Source organism: Stegodyphus dumicola, chromosome 3 (genome assembly GCF_044657685.1).
Source record: "Stegodyphus dumicola isolate Sdum_Otavi_A_Nest chromosome 3, ASM4465768v1".
Classification (NCBI taxonomy): domain Eukaryota; kingdom Metazoa; phylum Arthropoda; class Arachnida; order Araneae; family Eresidae; genus Stegodyphus; species Stegodyphus dumicola.
In genome coordinates this window covers 206,693,782-206,716,927 of record NC_140770.1, presented here as the reverse complement: position 1 = coordinate 206,716,927, position 23,146 = coordinate 206,693,782, and the positions used below count along the sequence as shown (strand labels likewise).

Here is a 23,146-nt window from a genome sequence, read left to right as displayed (position 1 = left end):
GTAATCTTACTGTTTATATATATATATATATATATATATATATATATATATATATAATTTTTACTTGAGAAATACATTTAAGGAAAAGCGATATTTTCAGCAATTGATTGAAATAATAAAACTAATAAAAAAAGCGATAGTCTGTTGTATTATTTTAAAGTTATAAAAGAATGATATATGATAGAGAAACATCATGGAGAACGGAAAACAAATTGAATAACTGCAGTTTAGTGGTACACATTTAGAACTGAGTATCGCAAGGAAATGAAACAATTGTGATGCCAGAAGATATGACAGCCAGAAGTTGATCGTGCAGTTAGTAATTAGAATTTGGAGCCGTAAATATTCTTCGGGCGGAAAACAATTCTGAAACGGAATGTGCAATGGAATTTACAGAGTATGGGTATTACGATACAATTCTTTCGCTCTAGATTCTTCCACTCTCAGAATATTGCTGGAATTGGAAAATGCTAATTAGGGATGTGGTTAAATATGTTCACCGACGTCCTTTTATTAAATGCTGAAATATTTTAAAATTGTTTTGAACGCAAAATACATTCGAATCAGGGTTATTGAACAGAAATCTAGCCTTTGAATTTATTGCAAATCTTAATCATAATCATTATGATTAAGATCATGGGCAAATAATTACACTGCACATGTTTAAACCTTAAGTTTACATTCTTCTCTCACCAATCCGGATGGAGAGTGATAGCACATTACGTTTTGCAACATTCGAATACGTTACCGGTAATGGGGTGCTTAAAACCTCTTGATCTGAAATTTATCCCATTTGGTGTTATAAAAAGAAGCGAACAGGATTTTTGTGTTTTATATACACCTGCGCTTTTCTCGATTTAAATTGGAAAAGAGCTTAAACAAATCAGGCCTAATTCCGATGATTTCGGTGCCGTAAGGGATAAATGCAGCTGGCGTCCCATATAAATTAAACATTTGAATAATTAAAACAAAACATACCTCTTTTAATTATCGTTAATAAAGGACAGCTTTATTGGTGCCTTCGAAAATCGACGTCTAAGGCGGGTGCTCATGTTGCCTTTACCTGGAGCCAGCCCTAAAGGTAGATAGTTTGTGTACATTGCTAAATATTAAATTAGCCTAACCTTTTTTTGTCTGTTAAACTTTTTACAATCACTCCTTCATTGCACAGTTAAAGAAATTGGGATTATTTTTGTGGTTATCATCGTTCTATTATACTCTTATTATAATCGAACAACTTTTACTACTCTTAGACTAATTATCTACTCTTAGAAGTAATAATAACTAAATCATTTTTTCAGCATTAAACAACTAGTGCTAGATGCAAATATTTTACATCGCATTAATTCTATTCCTTGCAGTAAATTTATGAGAGATGAGTGCTTGATTAGGAAAGATATTAATTTGCAATCGCGAGTGGATTGAGGTTATATCATCACTGAAAATATCATTTACATAGTAGAAAATGCGGGAGAACTTTTGAGGAATCACAAAAAATCACTTAATAATCCAAATATATCTTTATTAATTGTTGATTACCTCTGTTAAATGTCACAGTACAATGGGGGCCCCAATCTGCACTCCACAATTTTGATGATGACGCGTTACATTTTTAATAGAAGCAGCTGAGCAAGAGACGTTCTTAAACTAGCAAGCGTAGGTAGAGAAAGAGGGAAAGTAGTTCCATGGATTGCAATGGTATTTATAGTAAAAAATTTTGTGTATCTGATTGGCTAAAACTTATCAGCAATGCAGAGAAGTTTAAGATGGCATAATGCAGAATTAGATTTCAGACATGATGCAGTTTCGAGAAAGTTATTAATAGAGTACCAAATAGAGAGGAAGTACCCAAATTAAAAATGAGCAATCAAGAGGCTTTTTAAGTTATAATTTTGATTTGCATATTTTTTATCTTACATATATCTTACACACATATTTGGATGGTGGCGACAAAGGTTATTCGCTGAGGGGGAGAAAACCTCCATAGAAGACTCCTAAATAGATACGAATTCATATAGCGACTGTACCGCTTGACCGCTGGTAGGCTAATTTTGTATTTGGGAACAAAATGATCTAGAGTAGAATTATCGACCTTTTTGTATTATTTAAAATTTAAACGTGTGGATTCTGTATAGAATAGATTTTGGACCATTTTAGCTAAGATTAATCAATATTTCTGCGTAATATTTGAATGTGTTTTGTATTTATCATTAGTTTTTTTTATCAATGGCAAACATTCTTTTATTACTCGAAGTTATACATTTATTTAAATAACAGTATTCATTTGATTGGTTACAATTCATGAATGCTTGCGCGTGCTTTTAACAATTATAATTACTTTTATATTCACTCTAGGTTGTTCGACACAAATGGTGGCCTGCTAGTGGCGAAATGGTTAGGGTTATTTAAATATGAAAAATCATACGAGGGTTGTTTTAACTAACAGAAGGACTTGATGAGGGAAACTAGCTCAGATTCGTGTTACACGGTGGAAAAACCACGAAAACTTATAACGCAGCTAGACCGTTCACTTGAGATCGAATGCTTAATATTCAGTAGTGGTCTAACCACTCGGCCACGGGTGGAGCGCAGCAGAATGATTCAAACCGATGAATACTGGGAATTCGTCCCGGGCTCTAATTTCAGGTAACAGGCTGGCTGCGTGGATCTTATCGCGTTTTTTCCCCGCATGTGGGCTTAATACGATCCAAATGGTGATTTCTCAAAAGAATCTGAGGGCGAAAAAATATCTTGTCTGCCTTGTAGTACAATATTTATCTAGTGTTTATATATTATTCGTAAGTATTGTAGTTTACAGCAAAAGAAGCTTTCGCGCTTTAATTGCTGTTATTAATGGATGTTTTGGCTGCTTACTATAATTAAACTGTGAAAAGCAACGGTGCGCGTAATGTGGCTGATATTAATGTTATTTAAGGCGGGAGTATATTTATTACACCTGTTAGTTATTTACGCAACTAGGTAAATATATTGCAGTTTACTGCCTATATAAAGCAAACTTAGTAACTGAAAGCGAAATGTTGTGAGAATAATTTAACTGATGCTAGCCAGCTCCTAAATGTCGTCTATGCTTGGAGTTAACTAAATTATGAGCTTGCGTTTAATAGAAGATACGGATGCCTGCTACTTTTATTAAACACACAAGTTATTATACTAGGAAACGTGTCATATTTGCAATTCTTTCTTATTGTTATCTGATATTACAATAATATTAAATGATAATACGCACCTGAGCCTTACACGGCCTTTTTCTTTTCTTTTCTCTCTCTCTCTTTTGTGGCGTGGGGGGGGGGGTTAAGATTTCGAGTAGTTATAACCGTTATGATGCCAAAATTGTTAGCTCGAAAAATGCTGGAGTAAATTTCGAAGCGCAGTAACTTTAAAGGTGACTTACAGATTCGTTTAAGTAGTATTTATATGGAAAACCGCATATTTTTGTTGCCAAATGGCAGGTCTTTCTATGATAAGAGTAGTTGCGACAGCATTGCAGACAGAAATTCATTATTTTCTGCCTTCTATCCTTGGCTCAAAGTATACAAACTGGGACATCTTATAAAAAGTTTTGTTGTTTTTTATATTTATTCATTTTCATAGTATATTAGGCACCGCTTAATGTGATAACGTGTGTCTACGGTTGTTTAGATAACATTAACGCAATGATAATGTTAAAAGATGAGAAAAATATGCTTTAAACTAACAATAGAATTCATCTAATTTAATATAAATATAACTGCAGGCATATAAATATATAGTTCCATAGCATTTTAATTGAGAAATGCAAAAAAAGGGGGGGGGAGAATTATTCATAATATTTATTATGTTTATGGGAATTATTAAGGTGATTCTATGCCCTCAATCTTATATTCGGAGAGCATGCTCCATTGGAAGACAGCAAGCTAATGTAAAATTTAAAATTAGGCAAAAAAGCTACCTTAGTTTGGCAAGCAGGTTTTTAGGAGGAGAAAAATTCAGCATAGTTCCCTCCCTCCTGCTTCTAAAGGAGAAGGATTTGTGTTTGATCGCCTTCATAATCGAGAAATAGCAAAAATAACACGGCCTTCTAATGTTGCTTTTTACCTAACTTTAAATAGTTTACTCAAACCATTTAAATTTTTTTTTATGTTAATATATTTCCATCAAAAAAAAAATCTGAACCAAATCATAATTAAAGGAGAATACTGCTATTATAATTCTTATATATTTCAAAGTAAAATCAAGGACACCAAAGTTTTTAGCTTTTAAAATTATTCTGGACTAATTCATTTTTTTTAAATATGACATTTCATTTAATTGAATATTTTTTGTAATAACGTGTACTCCTTTTGTTTACATTTGCATTACAATGTTTTATGTTTACATGTTTTGATCATATTATTCATTCGATACTTACGTTTTATTCTAACGGTTTTTCATTCCAAATAATTTTTAAATTAATTTACATCGTGCAGGTGAATTCTTGATATGCATATGAGTTTGCTAAATTTGGGGAATTAAATATTTACATTTAATTTCATTTCTACTTTCGATTTGCCTATGCGTAGCAAGAAAGAAATACGGTGTTTGAACGGTTGCTGATTTTTAATAAAGCTAAGCCAATTTTCCCCCGGAAGAGTCGATACTGTGTTTCGCTCGGTGTCTTTTCAATTGTTCATTTTTAGGTAATTTTCTGTATATGGCTGTAATTATTATTAGCACTTTTTGCATCATCATTTTATGCATATCCACAACTGTTAGCCATTGCTTGTAAAGCAATTTTTCCAGCTGCCGATTTTCCTTTTACTATTTCAATTACTTTTAAACATTTTCTAAAACTTTTTAAACTTTTAAAACATTTAAATTTTTTTTCTATTGTTTTTAAATATTACTTAAAAATTACGAATTTTTAAATTGAAATTTATTTAGACTTCAGATTGTAATTCTTTTACTTTATTGGCTGTCTTAATTGTACTTTTGAAATATAGGAATATTCCCATTTAATTATGATTATGTTTAATTACATCATTGCAGCCTAGGGCACAAGATTCTTAATAGTCCTTCCTTACATTTGTTTATTGATTTATATATAAAACAAGATGTTTCGCGACTTAATCCCTTATTTGGTGACATTTCTCAGTCGCCAAATCTGTGTGTCTGTCCAATTTTTATAACTCATTGTAAGCTTATTTGGCGCCTTTACTTCAGTTTATAAATTTTGTTCTATAATAAATTGATCATATTAGTGAATTGTTGATCACTATAAGCGATGTATTTTCCATGTTTACGTATTCAAACTAGGAGGGCTTCGGCAATTCGATAACAATATACGAATGACAACTTTAACCGCGATTACAATAAACGGAGTCTACTGTGTATATTACCTTTGCGAATTCCTTTGCCAACTAGCCTCAACAATAATTTTACAGATTTTCAAGGTATAAATTTATTGGGATAGAACATTTCAGCGTTACCCAGTTAATTCTGATTAGTTTGATTTCTTGCATTTCATTTCATTTGAAAGTAGTGTACTTGAAATGCGCAGTACTGCATTTTAAGTTTTTATGACTACAGTATTGAAAGGTGTGTGTGTGTGTGATTATGGCAAAGCCTCGAGGGCTATCTGCCTAATGGGAGGGATGCCTTCGTGGAGGACTTTCTAAGGAAAACAGGCTCATATACACATTACACATAGGTAAAACCATGAAAACGCCCATTTAGCCAGCCCGTTCGCAGGATTCGAACCTCGGACCGAACTACCAGTGTTCAGCGACTTTACCGCTCGGCCGCTGGTGAGCCCAGTAATTGAAAGGAATAAAAAAGTCTGGTCGAAAGCAAAATTTTAATTTCAGATACCAAATTTTTTATGTCAGTGCGACTTCGCTGTTGTATGATACCGCGCTGAATTACTGTATGACATTTTATTTTTCGTATGAATTCAGTCGATTTCTTCGAACTGACCAGGGATTAGAAATTTTAAATTGAGAAATATTTCTTTGCGAAAATGTTACTATCTCATGTTTCATAGACCCTGTTATAAAAACATTTGCTTTAGCCATAATAAGGCTTTGTCGAATGTAGATATTGACATTGAAATTATTTAAAAATTTCTTTTAAACAACGTTATCAAGGCTGTACTATTCCTCAGTAGGTGTTAACACCGTTTAGAAAATTTCTGTTTTTCAGCATTGCTAACCGTCGTAGGGAAGTGTAAATAAAAAAGAAAGGTCAGTAAAATCATGAAATAATTTAATTTTTAATACTTTTCCATGTTTTAATATAATATTTCTTAAACTTAGTTGATTGCGTAGTTTTCGTAGAAAAATGTTTTGCAGCATTTGAAGATGTGCAGGAAGTATAACAATAAATGAATATTTACCTTATGCCTAGGTGTCGTATAAATAAATTTGCACTTCGGTATCTAATTCTACGGCCATTCTCTGTTTTCTAACAATAAAATTTTAAAGTTTTGAGGTAAGCAAATGCATATTATTCATTCTATTACATCAAAATCAGTGAATACAATTTTGATTTTAATCGTTTTATATTATGATGTAATTTTTGTCAAACATGCATGGAAGAGAATGTTACGATCGTTATATAAATTTATGGAGAACGTTATTTGAAATAAGATAAGTTTTAAAGATTGTATGATATATAACTAACCTTTAATGTCACCTTTATTTTTTATATATATATATCCTTTATCATCATCAGGCATTTACGAGATTAAATTGTAGAGCCGATAAATAAGAAATTTAAAGTTAATTGATCACAGCAAAACTGAAATTGATGTAGTAAGTGGCAAGAGGAACATTGTAATTTATTTTTTAAATCTCTTTCTTTCTGTCTGAGGGTGCAAATGTGCCTGCTAGTATTTTAAAAGTATTAGTTTAGCAAAGGCTCCGAAAATGTTTACTATGATAGAGTTACTGGAAGAGTTAAAACAACAAGAATCAGCGTAATGTTCATAAATTTACAAAACTAGTTTCGAAGGTTTAAATAATAATAACTTAAAATCAGAGGTTTTCATCATGTGCACTTCTGCGGCTGAAGAAGAAGGTTCTATATTTAAACCTTCAAAACTAGTCCTGCAAATTTATGAATTAATACGTCGATTCTTGTTGCTTTAACTCTTCCAATAATCGTCATTTGGCGTGTTATTAACTCAAATAGTTAAAGTTAATAGAGTTGTTAAAGAGTTAAATTAATTTTGAAGACGATATAATAAGTTTTGATAATATGATAAAATAATATTACATGATATTGAAATAACGATTTATAACGTTTATATAATTTAAGTTTAGAAGTTTATATAGGGGATTATTTTTATTTTTTACCCTCATCTCTAGCAGTTTATTTATGATTCACACTAATTAAGAAGGAAAAAAAAAAAAAAAAAAAGATAATTTATGTTAAATCATTGCTATGTAAGAATCAAATTCATCACTTGTTAATATGTATCTTAATTGAGTTAAAATATTTATTAATTGCCTTTGTTTCAGAGTACTTTACTTACAGTCGACGACCAGTTTATAAAAGCAACTTTAGTTTATATAAGTTATAAAAGCAGCTTTAGACGACCAGTTTATAAGACCAGCTTATAGCAGCTTTTAACAGTGTTAAAACTAATCTGAAATCTTGCGCGAAGGGAGGGGATTGTTTCACTAAATTCTGTTACAGAAATACAGATTTCTGAATAATAGTGATTATGCTATTAAATAAATTCGAAATTAGACGCCTGTGACAAAATTCTCAGTGCGACTAAACTGCGACCTAAGCTGATTCTTCAGAAGAGCTAAGATGTTAATTTTAACTATTAAAGTGAAATTTAATCAATGTTTTTAACGTTGGATCTTATGAATATCTTAATGATTCCGGCGTTTACTAACGTTTAAACGTTTACTTCCTTCCGCTTTTATTTATAATTATCCATTTAATGTATAAAAGCTGGTGCTTCCTTAATCTCGCTTATAGACGGTGTCACCGCGACATCCGCCCACGATGCCATCCCTAACTGTTTAATTTTCACTTTATTTCGGGATCGTATCCGCACAGCCTCGATTAATGCGCGGAGGTGGTAGAGAGGGACGACCCCGACGTGCAGCTGCATCTCCCTTTCCGTAACTGCGGAGGCGTCGGAAAAGAGGGGCGGGAGGGGCAAGACAGAACAAACACACGCATATAATATACCGACAGGAAAACTAACATCCCGGAAGACGGGTGAACTCTAAAAACTGCCGTTTCCGCAAGCGGAGAGAAGGGGGCTGAATTTTTGCGCGAAAATCGTTAAGTTGCGGATCCAAAAGTATTCACAGTCTGATGCAATTAATAGGGTGCCCGGTATCCCTCCTCTTTATTTATGTGTGTAAAATATTAAAGCTGCCTTTCCGGGCATATTGTCCACTAGGGCGAAAGTGGATGGTTTATCCGTTTTGGAAGGGGATATCCCTAATTAAAATTATGGTGTACCCTGAATTAGGATTTTGCCGTTGAAGTAATTATAGTTCGAGTAGATAATAATAATGGACTTTGTTACAAAAATTCCCTTCCAAGTACTCATGTTGTGATATTACGTGTTCTTCGATTATTTGTGTAGGCGGAAAAACATTAACGTCGTTCAAATATTGGGTCTGTGATTTTGCTAAATTTTTATACTTTTAAACCTCTAAAATAAAATTTTTAGATGTAACCCCCCTCTGAAAAAATAAAGGAAGAAGAGGGAGCTGCGCTCTCTTCGCCCTCGAAATCGATAAAATTTTGATTAAAATCTACGCCAAATATAAGGTTATTGTTTTGCCTAATTTAAAGTTTTCGGTGTACTTTCCTGGACACGTGCAGAAAAATTAACATTAAAGACATAAAGTAAGAAATGAGAACTAATGTTTCACAAAGACCAGAAATTGAAATTTATAAATTTCAATTAATCATAGAAATGCAATAAAAAATTAAATTAAAAATTAAATTAAAAAATGTTAAAGCCAAAACATTTCAAACAAGCAAAAACCCTCTTCACAAATTATGAAATTTAAAGGAAAATAAACAAAAACAGAAGAAGAATTCAATCAATGTCACTTCATCAGGGGAACTTTGAAATTAATTGAAATCTCTCTTCTACACAAAAATCCTTGCTTTTCTGTTCCAGAATTAGCCGATGAACCATTTCAATGTATTTAAATTATAATAGTTCACTCGAAAATTATGGCCCTTCCCGAAAGCAAGGAAAAAAATAAATTCTAATGAGGAACATTAGAACAATCTTAAATAAAGAGAATTCTAACCCTTTTAAAAGAATTGAAAACGGAAGTGAAAAACAAAAAGGTTTTTTTTTTATTATTATTATTGTTTAAATGTTTACTTTTAAACAGAAAATCCAATGAATTAAGATGTAGTTGAAAAACTTATATATATATATATATATATATAATAGTATGCAAAATGGCGATTTTCAAAACATGCACTGTATGAAAGTTCAAATCTATGATATTTAATTGGAGTTAATTAAGCTACAAACAGCCATCCTCCTGAAATTAGAATAATGCTCTGTAATCTAAGTTGATAATCGGGGAATATCCGGGCTCACCAGCGGCCGAGTGGTAAAGACGCGGAACACTGGTAGTTCGGTCCGAGGTTCGAATTCCGCGAACAGGCTGGATGCATGGGCGTTTTCGTGGTTTTTCCCATGTGTAACGTGTATACGAGTCAGTTTCCCTTTGAAAGTCCTCCACGAAGGCATTTCTCTCTTTAGGCAGATAGCCCTCGTGTGCTTTGCCATAATTAAATAATCCAATCCAGGGAATATCCGAATCGAATAGTTTATGAATAATCTGCATTTTTCACTTTGTAATTTTGTGGTATTTCAGTCATTAAAAAAAGTGTATTGCATGAAGTTTGGTTAGGAATATTTTGATAATGCGAAAATTTGTGTTGTTATCATTTCTGGATCCATTCTCGTTTTACGTGTAAATTTTTTGGGGTTCATATTGCTTTGCTGTTCAAAATTTGAGGTTAATTTAATTTAAGAAACTTTATGTTACATTGGGATTTATGGAAAGAAATATTTAATCTGAACAAAACTGTAGGATTTATATATACTCCTCTAAGAGGACCAACCTGAGCTCCTAAAGGCTCCAGAGAGTGAAGAGTGTTGCTACTTGGCGTCCAAAGACATTTCAGACATATTCATCAGAATTCATATGCAGATTGTTCTCTAGTTCAGTCTAATGATATCTTCACTGTTGGTAATGAAATCTATGCTGTTAGTGTAAAAGTGAGTGCTGCCATTTTTATGTTTCTTTTTCAAGTTAGGAAATCATCATTATGAAAAATTGATGACCAACGTTCTTTTGAAAATTTGCATATTCCAGTTTTTCTCCAAATAAAAGTACTTTGAGAATCAGTATTTAAACTGATTAGCGATTAAGAGAACCTGGATTCAATCATTTGAGCTCCATTTCAAGAAACTCTACCCTCATTTGAGCTACAGTCGGAAGAAGAAACTAATGGGACATATTAAAATTAATAAGCTTGTATTCATGGCACTTTCTTGTTCTTGGTAATTAGAAATTCTGCATATTATTTTTGCAGCATTGGCTACTACGAAGTCAGAGGTGAGCAGAAACTGACAGCGGTCTTTGTATGCAGTATTAGTCCTTGGACGATACTGACCTTTCTCTATGACTAACATTTCCAGTGATGAGATTTTAAAACTTTTGAACATCTGACTATAACTGAGCATCTTTCAATCTACCAACCGCCCACCATCGCTAACATTCTTCTAAATGTTGTATTATCTGAGATGTATTTAACTATATTAAAAGGCAGAGCCGTGCCTACATATTTTTACACCTGAGGCAAAGCGGTAAATGTGCGCATATGCATACAATGCAAGATTATTTATTTACCTATACCAGGGGTCGGCAACCTTTTGAGTCGGAATAGTCAAAAATTACAATTTACAAAATTTCAAAGCTTTTAAAGAGCCACGAAATTTTTTCTTGCCAACAGTAAATAGTACTCGCATGAATAAAGTTTTTTGATAAACAAAAACTAATCTATTCATTCATAAGAAAAAAATTTCTATTTATTCATAAGAAAAATATATATTTATTCATATATAAATAGTGTTTTTCACAACAAATTAGATAATATATATATATGGCATTATTAGATAATTACTTATTATTTAAGTAAAAAATTTAAACAATTAAACATTTACTTACAACACTAACTTGTACTTTAGTAAAAAAATAAATAAATAAATAAATAAAAAATAAATAAATAAATAAATAAATAAATAAATAAAAAAAAAAAAAAAAAAAAACAATTGAGCAAACAAATTCAATGGGAGCGTTGGCTTTGCATGGTTTTAGAAAGTTTGGATAAATTTGGCTCATAACTGGTTGTTTTAAGTTTCAAACACGACTCTAAATTTTTATTTGTTAGTTAACTTCATACTGTACTTTTAATTATATTCATGCAAGAGAACGTTTGCTCGCAAAAATATGTCAAAGATAGTCAGCACTCCAAATGCCAACTTCTTCACCTCACTGTAGCAATCTGGAAGAGTATTCCATGAGTCGAATATAAGTGCCTCAATTTGCGGCATTTCTTTTAAAGCTGTCCACTTTTGTTGCATTACATACATTCATTTGTAGACCTCCAACTCTTCCAACTTGCTTTTCAACTCTGTAAATTTTCCACTCCACAAAGCTTTACTTTTTAAATCGATCAATTGCATTTTTAGAGATTCAGTATCAATTCCAAATGGCTCAATGTGGATTTCGTAACTATTTGTGTTCAGAGGATTTACTATGAATGTTAGAGTGATTTTGTTGGTTTTGAATTGCTCAAATCTGTCAGCAAATTCATCTTTAATTTTTTTGTAACTGTGCTGAAGTAATTCATGTCAACAGATGCAGTGGTTTTATTGCGATAGTCCTTTAGAAATTGAAAATGAATTAATTTACCGCTCTGAATATCTTCTGCAAAAAGAATTTTTTTTTTTTTTTTTCAAAACAAACCTATTCTTCTTCTAAAACATAGGCTGGGTTTCCCTTTCCTTGCAATTTTAGATTCAACTCATTTAATTTCGCTGTGACATCCACCATAAAGTAGAATTCTTGCAACCATTTGTCGTTCTCTAATTCAGGGGGATTAATGCTTTTTTCATTTAGGAATGTATTTATTTCATTCAAGCACTGAGCAGAACGTTTCAACACCTTTCATTTGGAAAGCCATCGCACTTTATTGTGAAGAAGGAGGTCGGAATACTAAGTCTTCATTTCCTTTAAGAATTCTTTAAACTGACGATGGTACAATGCTTTTGACAAGATGCTGTTAACAATTGATCACCAAATTCATGACCTCGACTATTTCGGGCGGAAATGTTTGGGCACAAAGCGCTTCTTGGTGTATTATGCAGTGAAACGTAACAATTTCGTGGTTTATTTTGCTCTGAAGAATCGTTGTTGCCCCTTTATTTTTTTCCTGTCATACTTCTGGCTCCGTCAGTTTCTGTTGAAACGATTTTAGTATTTAAATCGATCTTTTTGTCTTTTAGGCATTTTTGCACGGCATTCGCTATATCTTCCCCTCTATTTTGTCCCGAGAGCGGTAGCAATCACATAAGTTCTTCTTTTGGATCTTGGGAAGACATATACCTGACAAAAAGGACAACTTGGTGCCGTGTCTTTTATGTCGCAAGACTCATCTATAGCAATTGATAAGGCAGAAGAAAGCTGAATATCTTCCACCTGCAAATATGTTACATTTGAAAACATTTTAGCTATTCTATCTTGTACTGTTTTAGCGGATAGTGGCAAATCTTTGATTTTTTTCAAGACTTCTGGTTTGTTTTTGAAATCACAAAACAGTTCTTCAGATGCACGTATGAAGCAATCTTTGACATACTCACCATCTGTGAATGGTTTGCCTTTTTTTTCCTTTTTCAATTTCTAATGATACTGCGAAGTTTGCCAGATTAATATAATAATTTGTAATATTATTACTTGTAGATTGCGTCCAGTTTCTTAACATGGAACTTGATTGCTGTTTTTGTTTTTTGAGTTCGTAGACAGCTTTCTTTCATTCTTTGCCGGCTGGATATTTACTAGCAAACTGAGTATGTTTTTTTAGTGAAGTGTCTCTCTAAATTTGATTTCTTATTGTGTGCGAGTTTTTTTGAGGCAAATGAGAGAAGTCGGAAGGCCATTTGAGTTGCATATGAAAGCGAACGACTGCGTCCCGCTTGAATTCTCGATGCTCTTCTTCAGTTCTTCTCTGTTTTTTTTTTTTTTTTTGATAAAATAAATAATATTTGCGTATGGAACTAAAGAGCCGCAGCTTCACATCCAAAGAGCCGCATGTGGCTCGCGAGCCGCAGGTTGCCGACCCCTGACCTATACAATTCGGTACATAAAGCATAATTAGTTCCTTAAAGCTACTTTCAATAACAAATTTTAATGTTAGAAAATATATACACTATTGTGAAAGCTCATGTCGTTTGAGAATAAATAAATGCTGTTAGTTTTTCTTTTTTTATCTGGGTTGTTTATAACACAAAATTCTTTTAATATTCACTGATGTATTCCGAAATCAGAAGTTTAAAATCATAAGTTTTAAAAATAAATTTCTGAATTTTTGATAGAATAGCTAATTTGGCGGCCCTTCCATTTGTTCACCTGAGGCAAGTGCCACATTCTCCTCCCGGCCCTGTTTAAAGGCTTATTACATTGAGTTAAATATCTAAATTAAAGATACTCACAGGCCAAAAAGATATTTTTTAGGGCATCATGCAGGCAGAGGCGTCGCAAAGTGCGATGATGTGTGAATAACGTTCTTTTGCGGTACTTCTATTGTTTGCCATGACGCGAGGATATCCCGGCCCTAATTTTTTTTAATGCAATATAAAATAACATATAATGCAATTTTCATTTTTTTTTTTTTTTTTTTTTTTAAAGGGGTACGGGGGACTTTAAAATAGCTAAAATCAACCAAAATATTGAATTTGTTTTTTTACTCTCATAATATTCCATATAAGTAATTACATCGTATGCAAAAAACCGAGTTAAAATATTCTAATTTTTAAAGAAGTTACAAGCATTTAAAATGTGTAAGCAACGTAAACGTTTCCCTTTAAATTTTGGAGAAAATTTTTAAAAATGTATTTCAAGTTATTTACTGATGAAATAATTTATACATTTGCCAAAAATAAGTGCTTATTTCTAAAAAAAAAAGGCTAGAAATGTCAGTATTGACAGCTATTAATTTAATTTAATTTAACTTAAGAAGTTTAAACTTGTGATAATGTTTAACAAAAGGTGACATTTTCCCGAAAATCGGGTTTAAGTTTACAAAAATCCTTTTTAAAAATTTCTGAGTCATCATATTTAATAACGGATACACAAAACCTTTTGTCAAACTTTATAACTAACTTAAAGAAAAAAATATTGAAAATTAGCGTGCATGGAGCATTTTAAATATATAATTAAAGTAATTTATTATTTGCTTTAAAATTTTTTAATTTAAAATAAATTGAAAATTTGAACATATATTTTATAAACTGATGTTTATAATCCGTATTATGTATAAAATTTCTTGTTGAAAAACACAAAAACTTAAAAAACTAATTTTTAAAGGTCCACCATCCCCTTAAATAAGCTGCAGACGGAGAACACGGGATCACAGTGGCTCTGCGTGCGAGTCAACGAATGAAATATAAAATATTCACTTAAGTTTCTAGAAATATTTAAAAAAAAAAAAAAAAAAAAAAAATCCATCGATGGTTAATCTAACATTTAAATTTTTTCAAATGTTTTGTTTTAAAAACTTTTATTAATTAATTGCGATTATTTCATCCAAATTAGGTTGCAACTTCACTTAATAATCCTTAACAGCGAATGTAAATTTTCTTCAGTGATTTCTAATCAATATTTATTTTTCTTGTACTTCATTAACGGATCACATAAATATGTCGATTCAAATAAAACTAAACACTTTTTGACATAATCCAGAAAATTTTGAATTTATCAGCATTAGGAGAACCATGTTTAAGCTGTTAATCCATTTGAATGAAATTTTTCCTTTAACAAGTGATCTGACTGTAAATCAGTCAGTTCTAATTCCATCTGAGTTGAGAATCCTGTACCTTGAAATTAAAAGGCACACTTATAAATGACAAATATTTTTCAGTTATTTCAGTCTTTAGATCTTCTGCGAAATTCAACATGTAACTGTTTTCCAATATTTACCAAAATAATCATTTCTCAAATTTTTTCGCCCACCAGCGGCCAAACGGTAAAGTCGCTGAACACTGGTAGTTCGGCACGAGGTTCGAATCCTTCGAACAGGCTGGCTGCATGGGTGTTTTCTCCATGTGTAACGTGTATATGAGCCAGTTTCCCTTAGAAAGTCCTCCACGAAGGCATCCCTCCCTTTAGGCAGATAGCTCTCGAGGCTTTGCCGTAATTAAATAACCTAATCTTATCAGGTTCAATGTTCCGCCTTACTTTCTTTGGGAACATGCAAGGACCTGACTCGGAACAGGGAGCTTACTAAAGCTATGTTCAATAAATGTGGGAAGTAGACAAGATACACGGGAAGGGTATACGAAAGCCTTTATTTTTCACTCTTTACAATAATTTCCGTACTTCGGAATACAGAGACCAACTACTTGTGGTCTGAACGTAAGAATATAAAAATATTTAACTAAACTCTAACTTAACTTTTGAATAATAAACAAGGGCCTACGTGGAAGATTAGCCTTATATTAACAGGAAGCCTTATGTAGTACAGAGAACTGTTAACACTACAATACGTTTAAAAATTATCACGAGGATTAAACCTATGGCCTAGAAGGCAACCAGCAACTGAGTAAAACTGCTAAGGTAAGCGGCCTGCTTCGACTAACTCCGTCCTCTCTCTCCCTTGGCAAAAAGCCACAACTTAAGTACTTGGCGTTCGCCAGACAAATTTGCATAAATAATTTAAAGCTTTTAATTCTGGCCGGAAGTAGAAAATAAGAAGTGATAGTAAAGATTTAAAATAAAAATAAACGTTAGTAAAACTTAAGATCCTTACGTACTTCCCGCCAGAGTTAATTAGTTTGAAACTGAGGTCTAAAACGACCTTGTTGAAAACTTTTAGCTCTAGAATCTAACGGGAGGCCAATCTTTTACAAACATTTCTCACTAGAAACTAGAAATTTAAAAGAAAGAAATTTGTTTTTACAATAGCAGCTCCCAGGACACAATTTTTTTTCATCTGTACTGCATCTAAACAGGAGCTTTTATTCAAATCTGGTTCCTTCCAGAGATCTGGAAGGAAAACTAGTTTAATGAAATGTTACACAATGAAATGGCAAGTAACATAAATATTTACATTTCTCTTAACATTCTTATTTCATTCATGACTTTATTTTAATTATCTCTCCCCGTGCTCTCTGACATGTGTTGTAAAAGAACACCAAACACGAATGTGTTTATGTATACGTGTTCAACACTGCCTCCTACAATCAAAACACTAACGTGTTAAAATTCAACATAACAAGACCTCGTAACACACCCTATCTTCAACTCTAAACCCTGAGGTACTATTCTGAAAGTGGCTAACTCTGAAGTGTAGCGTCAGAGAGCCTAACTACATTCATTCAACCTTTAACACATATTCACCATAATTTGGTCTTTTTTCAGTCACACGAATAAGTTTTAAAATTTTTTTTTGCATTACTTTCACTTTTACCATATCATAGTATTTCTTAACATTTAAAATAACAGTTCACATTGTATATAAGAACATATTAACATGCCGTTAATTTTACGCATTTTAAAACATACATTAGTAGTACATTGTTAACTTCTATTCTTTTCCAAGCAAGTGCCAATTCTTCTACATTGAAATACTACATTTCAAAAAGTCTTTCAGACTAAAACTTCTTTCTTGCCAGAATGTTTTAAATAAAATTTATACAATAACTTTTACAATATTTAAGTATTCACAAATTCCTATTATACATCAACTTTAGTTTTACGCGCGAGTAATTGAAAAACATAATACCAAAATCGGTAACAACTCATTTCTCGCCTTTTTGGCGATAAAGGTAGACCTCACATGAGGTAAAACTTCTTGAAATCTGCCACTTGCAGTAAGAATGAAAGATTAACTTAAGTTTGCAAAGTAACATAACATTTTACTTATCTTTGTGATATTCGGACATTCTTTTCTGAGCCCAGTCCTGGAAGGTAGCGCAGATTCTAGTTTGATTTATCCTCCTTCTTGTGCGGGCTCGGCCTTCAGTGCCTTCCTCTGGAAGCTTTCTTTTTTCTCCAGTTCGGTCACCCTTGAATACCTTCTTTTTCGCCTCTGCCTGTGGTCTTGGCCGTTTGATGGCAGCTGGTCTTGGCGGAACCGGAACACTTCTTTCGCGTTCCTGCTTGGACCACGTTGCTGGCCGTTCAGATTTTCCTTGTACCTTTTCCTCCGCCGCTGGTGGCCCTTCCGCAGTTCGGCGACATTTGCTGCGGAGAGTCCTGTCCGATGAGTAGATCTTCCGTTTGGGAGCCGGGTTATAGTTGCCGTTATTTCTCCTGGCTTTCTTTGCATTCGTCGTACTTCTCCCTTCTTCATTCTGGGGGTGTTCGTGAGCTCTCTTTTCTGGACCGTGGAACGGCTTCTTTTTCTTGTTACCTTCAATTTTCCAGCGGGGAAACTTTCTTTTCAATTGCTCCTGCCTCCTAATGGCTTGCCCTTGTACTTGTCGTTGTTCCACCTCTGGAGCTTGTGCCTGCCGTGCCGGATCCACTTGTCGGATTCTTCATTGCTCTTCATTAGGCAGGTGGTCAAGGTTTTACATCGGCGGTTCAGCCTTTTCTTCTGGAACTGGTTTCATCGTCAGCTTAAAGGACGCTTCATTAAAATCCAGCGTTGCTTGTGCCTCTGAAAGAAAATCTATTCCTAAGATAATATGTGCTTGCAGATTCTTTACTATGAAACTTGTTCGTCCTTGATACGGACGTATAGCGGTAATTTACCTATGCACTTACATCTTTCTCCTTTCGCAGCTAACACTGTCGTATTATCCGAATTATATATGCGATATTTACGAAAATACTTCCTAAAAAAATCTTCTGCCACACAGGAGCACTGCGCGCCTGTATCCAGGAGTGCGGTGGCTGGGATATTATTCACCAACACTTCAATCTTCGGAAGAGTCAAATTTTTCACCATTACTGTATTTAACTTGAAGGAAGAGGGGTTTTCTTGGCCTTCGGATTTCCGCACCCTCCCGTCAGCAGAAATCCGTTTTAGTTTAAATCATTTTTCATTTCCATGCTTTCCTTCTTTTTCCACTGGCCTTGAGACTTTTTTTCTGGATTGCTATTGAACTGTCGACGTTCACCGGCTGTTTTTGGATGCTCGGGTTTCCTTGCCCACTGATTCGCTTTGCTTCCGTAGCCGTGTGCTTGACTTCGCTGTGGTCTTGGCTCACCAAATTGGTTTCGTTTTTGATATTGGCGTCTTCTTTCAATGTCCGCCGTTCTTCTACTTTCAAACTGGATTGCTAGCTCAAATAATTTTTCCAGTGTAGTCGGATTCCTTAATTCAATAAAGTCTTGTACTTGGGGAAGTAACCTCGGCAAAATCACTTGAATTATCTCAGGATCCGGACGGTTTCCATACAAGAGTTTCAAGACGTGAATTTTTCTTAAAATAAAGCTTGAGAGATTTTCGATTCTTTGCTGATATATGCTGAAAAGTTCCGTTTCTAATTTCGCACGATCCCTTACGACAGGGAAGGCTTTTACTAGGGCAGTCTTGAAATTTTCGTAAGTATAGGTGGGACTTCCTGCTTGACCCAAGAGACTTCTGCCTATACATTTGAACCAATTAAGCGCTTGGCCCCTCAAGCCCCGCTGGTAGCTAATGTGACTTTTTGGAACTCGTGCACGGGATACATCATGAAGTGGTCCTCCAATTTTTCCAAAAAACTGGTTACCGGTGAGTTTCCATTAAATGTTGCTTCTGGTTTCATCGAAGCGCGCATGGTCTGGACGATGTAACCAAATCCTTCCAGGGCGGCAGCTGGCATTTCTGGATTCTGAGCCGCTTCTGCAGGCAGCACAGGTTCTTCTTGAAACTCGGCCATGGTTATTCTTCTTCGTTGGGCGCCACTATCAGGTTCAATGTTCCGCCTTACTTTCTTTGGGAACATGCAAGGACCTGACTCGGAACAGGGAACTTACTAAAGCTATTTTCAATAAATGTGGGAAGTAGACAAGATACACGGGAAGGGTATACGAAAGCCTTTATTTTTCACTCTTTACAATAATTTCCGTACTTCGGAATACAGAGACCAACTACTTGTGGTCTGAACGTAAGAATATAAATAATATTTAACTAAACTCTAACTTAACTTTTGAATAATAAACAAGGGCCTACGTGGAAGATTGGCCTTATATTAACAGGAAGCCTTATGTAGTACAGAGAACTGTTAACACTACAATACGTTTAAAAATTATCACCAGGATTAAACCTCTGGCCTCGAAGGCAACCAGCAACTGAGTAAAACTGCTAAGGTAAGCGGCCTGCTTCGACTAACTCCTTCCTCTCTCTCGCTTGGCAAAAAGCCACAACTTAAGTACTTGGCGTTCGCCAGACAAATTTGCATAAATAATTTAAAGCTTTTAATTCTGGCCGGAAGTAGAAAATAAGAAGTGATAGTAAAGATTTAAAATAAAAATAAACGTTAGTAAAACTTAAGATCCTTACAATCTAACCTCAAATTTTTTTTTGTCTTGATTCCAATGCTGAAAACTGATTTAACTATTTCTTATTTAAATTTTCAGCAAATAAATTTTTTCATGAATTGTATGTATTTTTAATGTATATTAAACGCGTATTATTTTTGTTCCTTGTGATGCAATGTAATTCACTCAAATAAATAAAAAATATGTCAGCATATAAGGAAAAATCATTTAACCAATTCCTCATCTCGCAATTCAGTAAAGTCGTTAATCCCCCCCTTAATCAGCTCACTCGTGCTGTTGATTTGACGTATAAAATTGGGTACGAAGGAGATGAAAATGTTGCATAATGATTTCATAACGGGCCGGATTTTAAGCTATGAGAAGGGCCGGCTTTGCCCAACTCTATTCTAAGTGCTTACTTCGTGTCTAGAGCTCAATAGCTCAATATATGTATAGTATGTGTATATATATATGTAAGATAAAATTATATGAATCAGAATTATAGTATAACTATAAACATTAATTCTTCCTCTCTATTCTAAAATCGTAATAACTTATCTGCATTGCGTCATTCAAATTAATCATGCGATCTTACGTAACCGTTAATACCAGATGCCTCTGGACGACCAATCACCGAATTGTAAACCAAAACTTTTCTCTTCGCGTGCTTCCATCTTTCATAACTACGCACTTCAGCTTTTGCTCTCTACTTTGCTAAGATGTAATTTCGCTGGCTTGCTTTCTATCTTAACAATATCAAAAATGTAAATCTTCTGTGGAAAGGCACGACTAGAGTGCCAAGTGATTGTGGCCACAAATATCAATTGGAAATAAAAATGGAATTAAAACTGCCTCGACTGCCAAGTTCTTTAAATACTACGCAATCAAAATTCTTCTTCAATATGGATCTAATCACGCATCGACAGTGTTCCGTTTTTCCTTTGTGCATTTATTATGACAATTAAGCCGGTAAGGATAGTTTCCTGCAGCCTGAAACCTCAATGGAAAATTTAATTCAGCTCTTTAAATCATCGTTTTGTGATAAATCCAAGATAATGTGAAAGAAGTAAATCATCAAGTTTGTTTTTTCAGTGTTTAAAAAATAACAGATTATTCTTCTACTATGGTGTTTTGAAAGTGCTTCAAAAGAATAATCACGCGTAGTGTTTACAGATTGAAAGTAATCTCTCGATAAATTGAGAAGTTCGAATGCTAGTGAAAAAGGAAATCATCAGTGAATTACCGTTTAGGAATTAAGCATTATAGCGGGTTCAAAGTCGATCTGAGTTAGTCTTCGCAAGTATGTGCGACAGAAAATTATTTGCACTTCCGCTTTTTCAACAGCTCAAAATTATTACATTCGTGTGAATCTAGCTCTGGAACTAAATTATTTAATGTGCTGCGGATTCAATAGTTTTCATTTCAACTTTAGTTAAAATTTCTGCAATTTGTTTTGAGAAAATCTGAAATTCTTGTTCATTAACTTTTCTAATTTTTCATAATTATGTGTGAGCAAATTAAGTAACGAATTTTAAGCTATTTAAATTATTCATAGGGAAATATATTAAGATAAGTTTTTATGTTTTGAAAATTTGTTGAGAATTTTGATTACGAATTTTATAATTATTCTAAAAATGAAGTAGGTGTAAAAAATAAGTCAAATTATTACAGATACGTAATATGAAATTATGGTAAATGCATGTTAAAATTTATGGGTTATTGTGTGTTAAGTATAGTATGATGAGGGTGTACTGGTTCCTTCAACAGAGGCCTGTAATTACCTCTGTACAGTTGTTCCTTTTACCCTCTTCATGCAAGATAATGTTGGAGGCTCTCATTTTATGAATGCATGTAAATTTTTTATATTATTATTATTATATTTTTTTTATTATGGAATGTATTAGTGCAGTTCTCAAAGGCCAGTTACCTTAATGTAAGGAACGGAGGCCTTTTGAAGTAACTGTCTAGGCACCCTGGGCCACCAGTGCAGAGAACACACTGGTTAACTCAAGAGGATAGCCCTATTGATGGATATGTTTGTTTAGAAGTATTGCGAGGCTTCCAGTTTGGTAAAATCAGGAATTGCAAATGAAAGATAATAACGGTGAAACCATATTTTCTGAAGCTTACTCCTATTATATGCTGTTAAAATATAATTTATCAGTATAGAAATAAGTATCATAAATATTTATGTGCATTACATTTAATTATAAGTAATGATTATGTAAAAGTTTATTTTGTGATATTCTGTAATAACAAGAACCTTCTCTGAAGAATTATGATTATGTGAATTCTCAAACAAAAAGACTTTTTGGACTGAAATGCTGAAAAATTCAATAGGACTCTAAAAATGAAAAATTTATTTAAAAAATTTGATATTTATAAATTATAAATTATACTTTACAGGACAAAAATTTAATGATTTTTTTTTTTTTTTTTACATTTGCTAGTGCTTTAACTCTTTCTCTTTAAAAAAGGCTTCTTTGTCGCTACGCCTTTTTCTTTTTGAAGGGGGGAATATGTAACATAAAATTATATGAATCAGAATTATAATATAACTATAAACATTAATTCTTCCTCTCTATTCTAAAATCGTAATAACTTATCTGCATTGTGTCATTCAAATTAATCATGCGATCTTACGTAACCGTTAATACCAGATGCCTCTTGACGACCAATCACCGAATTGTAAACCAAAACTTTTCTCTTTGCGTGCTTCCATCTTTCATAACTACGCACTTCAGCTTTTGCTCTCTACTTTGCTAAGATGTAATTTCGCTGGCTTGCTTTCTATCTTAACAATATCAAAAATGTAAATCTTCTGTGGAAAGGCACGACTAGAGTGCCAAGTGATTGTGGCCACAAATATCAATTGGAAATAAAAATGGAATTAAAACTGCCTCGACTGCCAAGTTCTTTAAATACTACGCAATCAAAATTCTTCTTCAATATGGATCTAATCACGCATCGACAGTGTTCCGTTTTTCCTTTGTGCATTTATTATGACATGTATATGCATATGAGTGTGTATAGGGATATTCTACTTAATGAGGTGAAAATGTCAAAATATGAGAAAAAATTATGTATGTTATGAGTCTACAACTTAGGTAGACCTTTTTTGATATAAGTGAAACCTCACTCGTGTTTTTTCTCTTAACAGGAAGAGCGAGCTTTTTGTGGACAATCCTGGTGATAATGATCGCATCTTGGTTCACCTAAACATAAGCCTGCCGAGATTACACTGTACAGGTAAGTATTTGATTATGAAAAAATTGAGTTAAATTAATTTACTGTAAAAAGATGCACGATTTCTGGCTGTACAGTGAAGGTCTTCCAATCTAGAATGTTAGATTGGTTTTAACGGGGGGGGGGGGGGGCATCCGATTCCATAAACTATTTTTAAAAAAATT

The 23,146-nt window shown here is 33.4% G+C and overlaps 1 protein-coding gene across 1 annotated transcript in view; it reads left to right on the top strand.

Moving 5' to 3' along the window:
• LOC118205970 (endoplasmic reticulum-Golgi intermediate compartment protein 1-like) overlaps window positions 1-23,146 on the top strand; it is a 235,290-nt gene that overhangs the window by 150,087 nt on the left and 62,057 nt on the right. Inside the window, exon 3 of the mRNA XM_085813805.1 lies at window positions 22,897-22,985. Within this exon, the coding sequence (XP_085669931.1) occupies window positions 22,897-22,985 (89 nt within the window). The remainder of the gene's footprint in view (window positions 1-22,896; window positions 22,986-23,146) is intronic.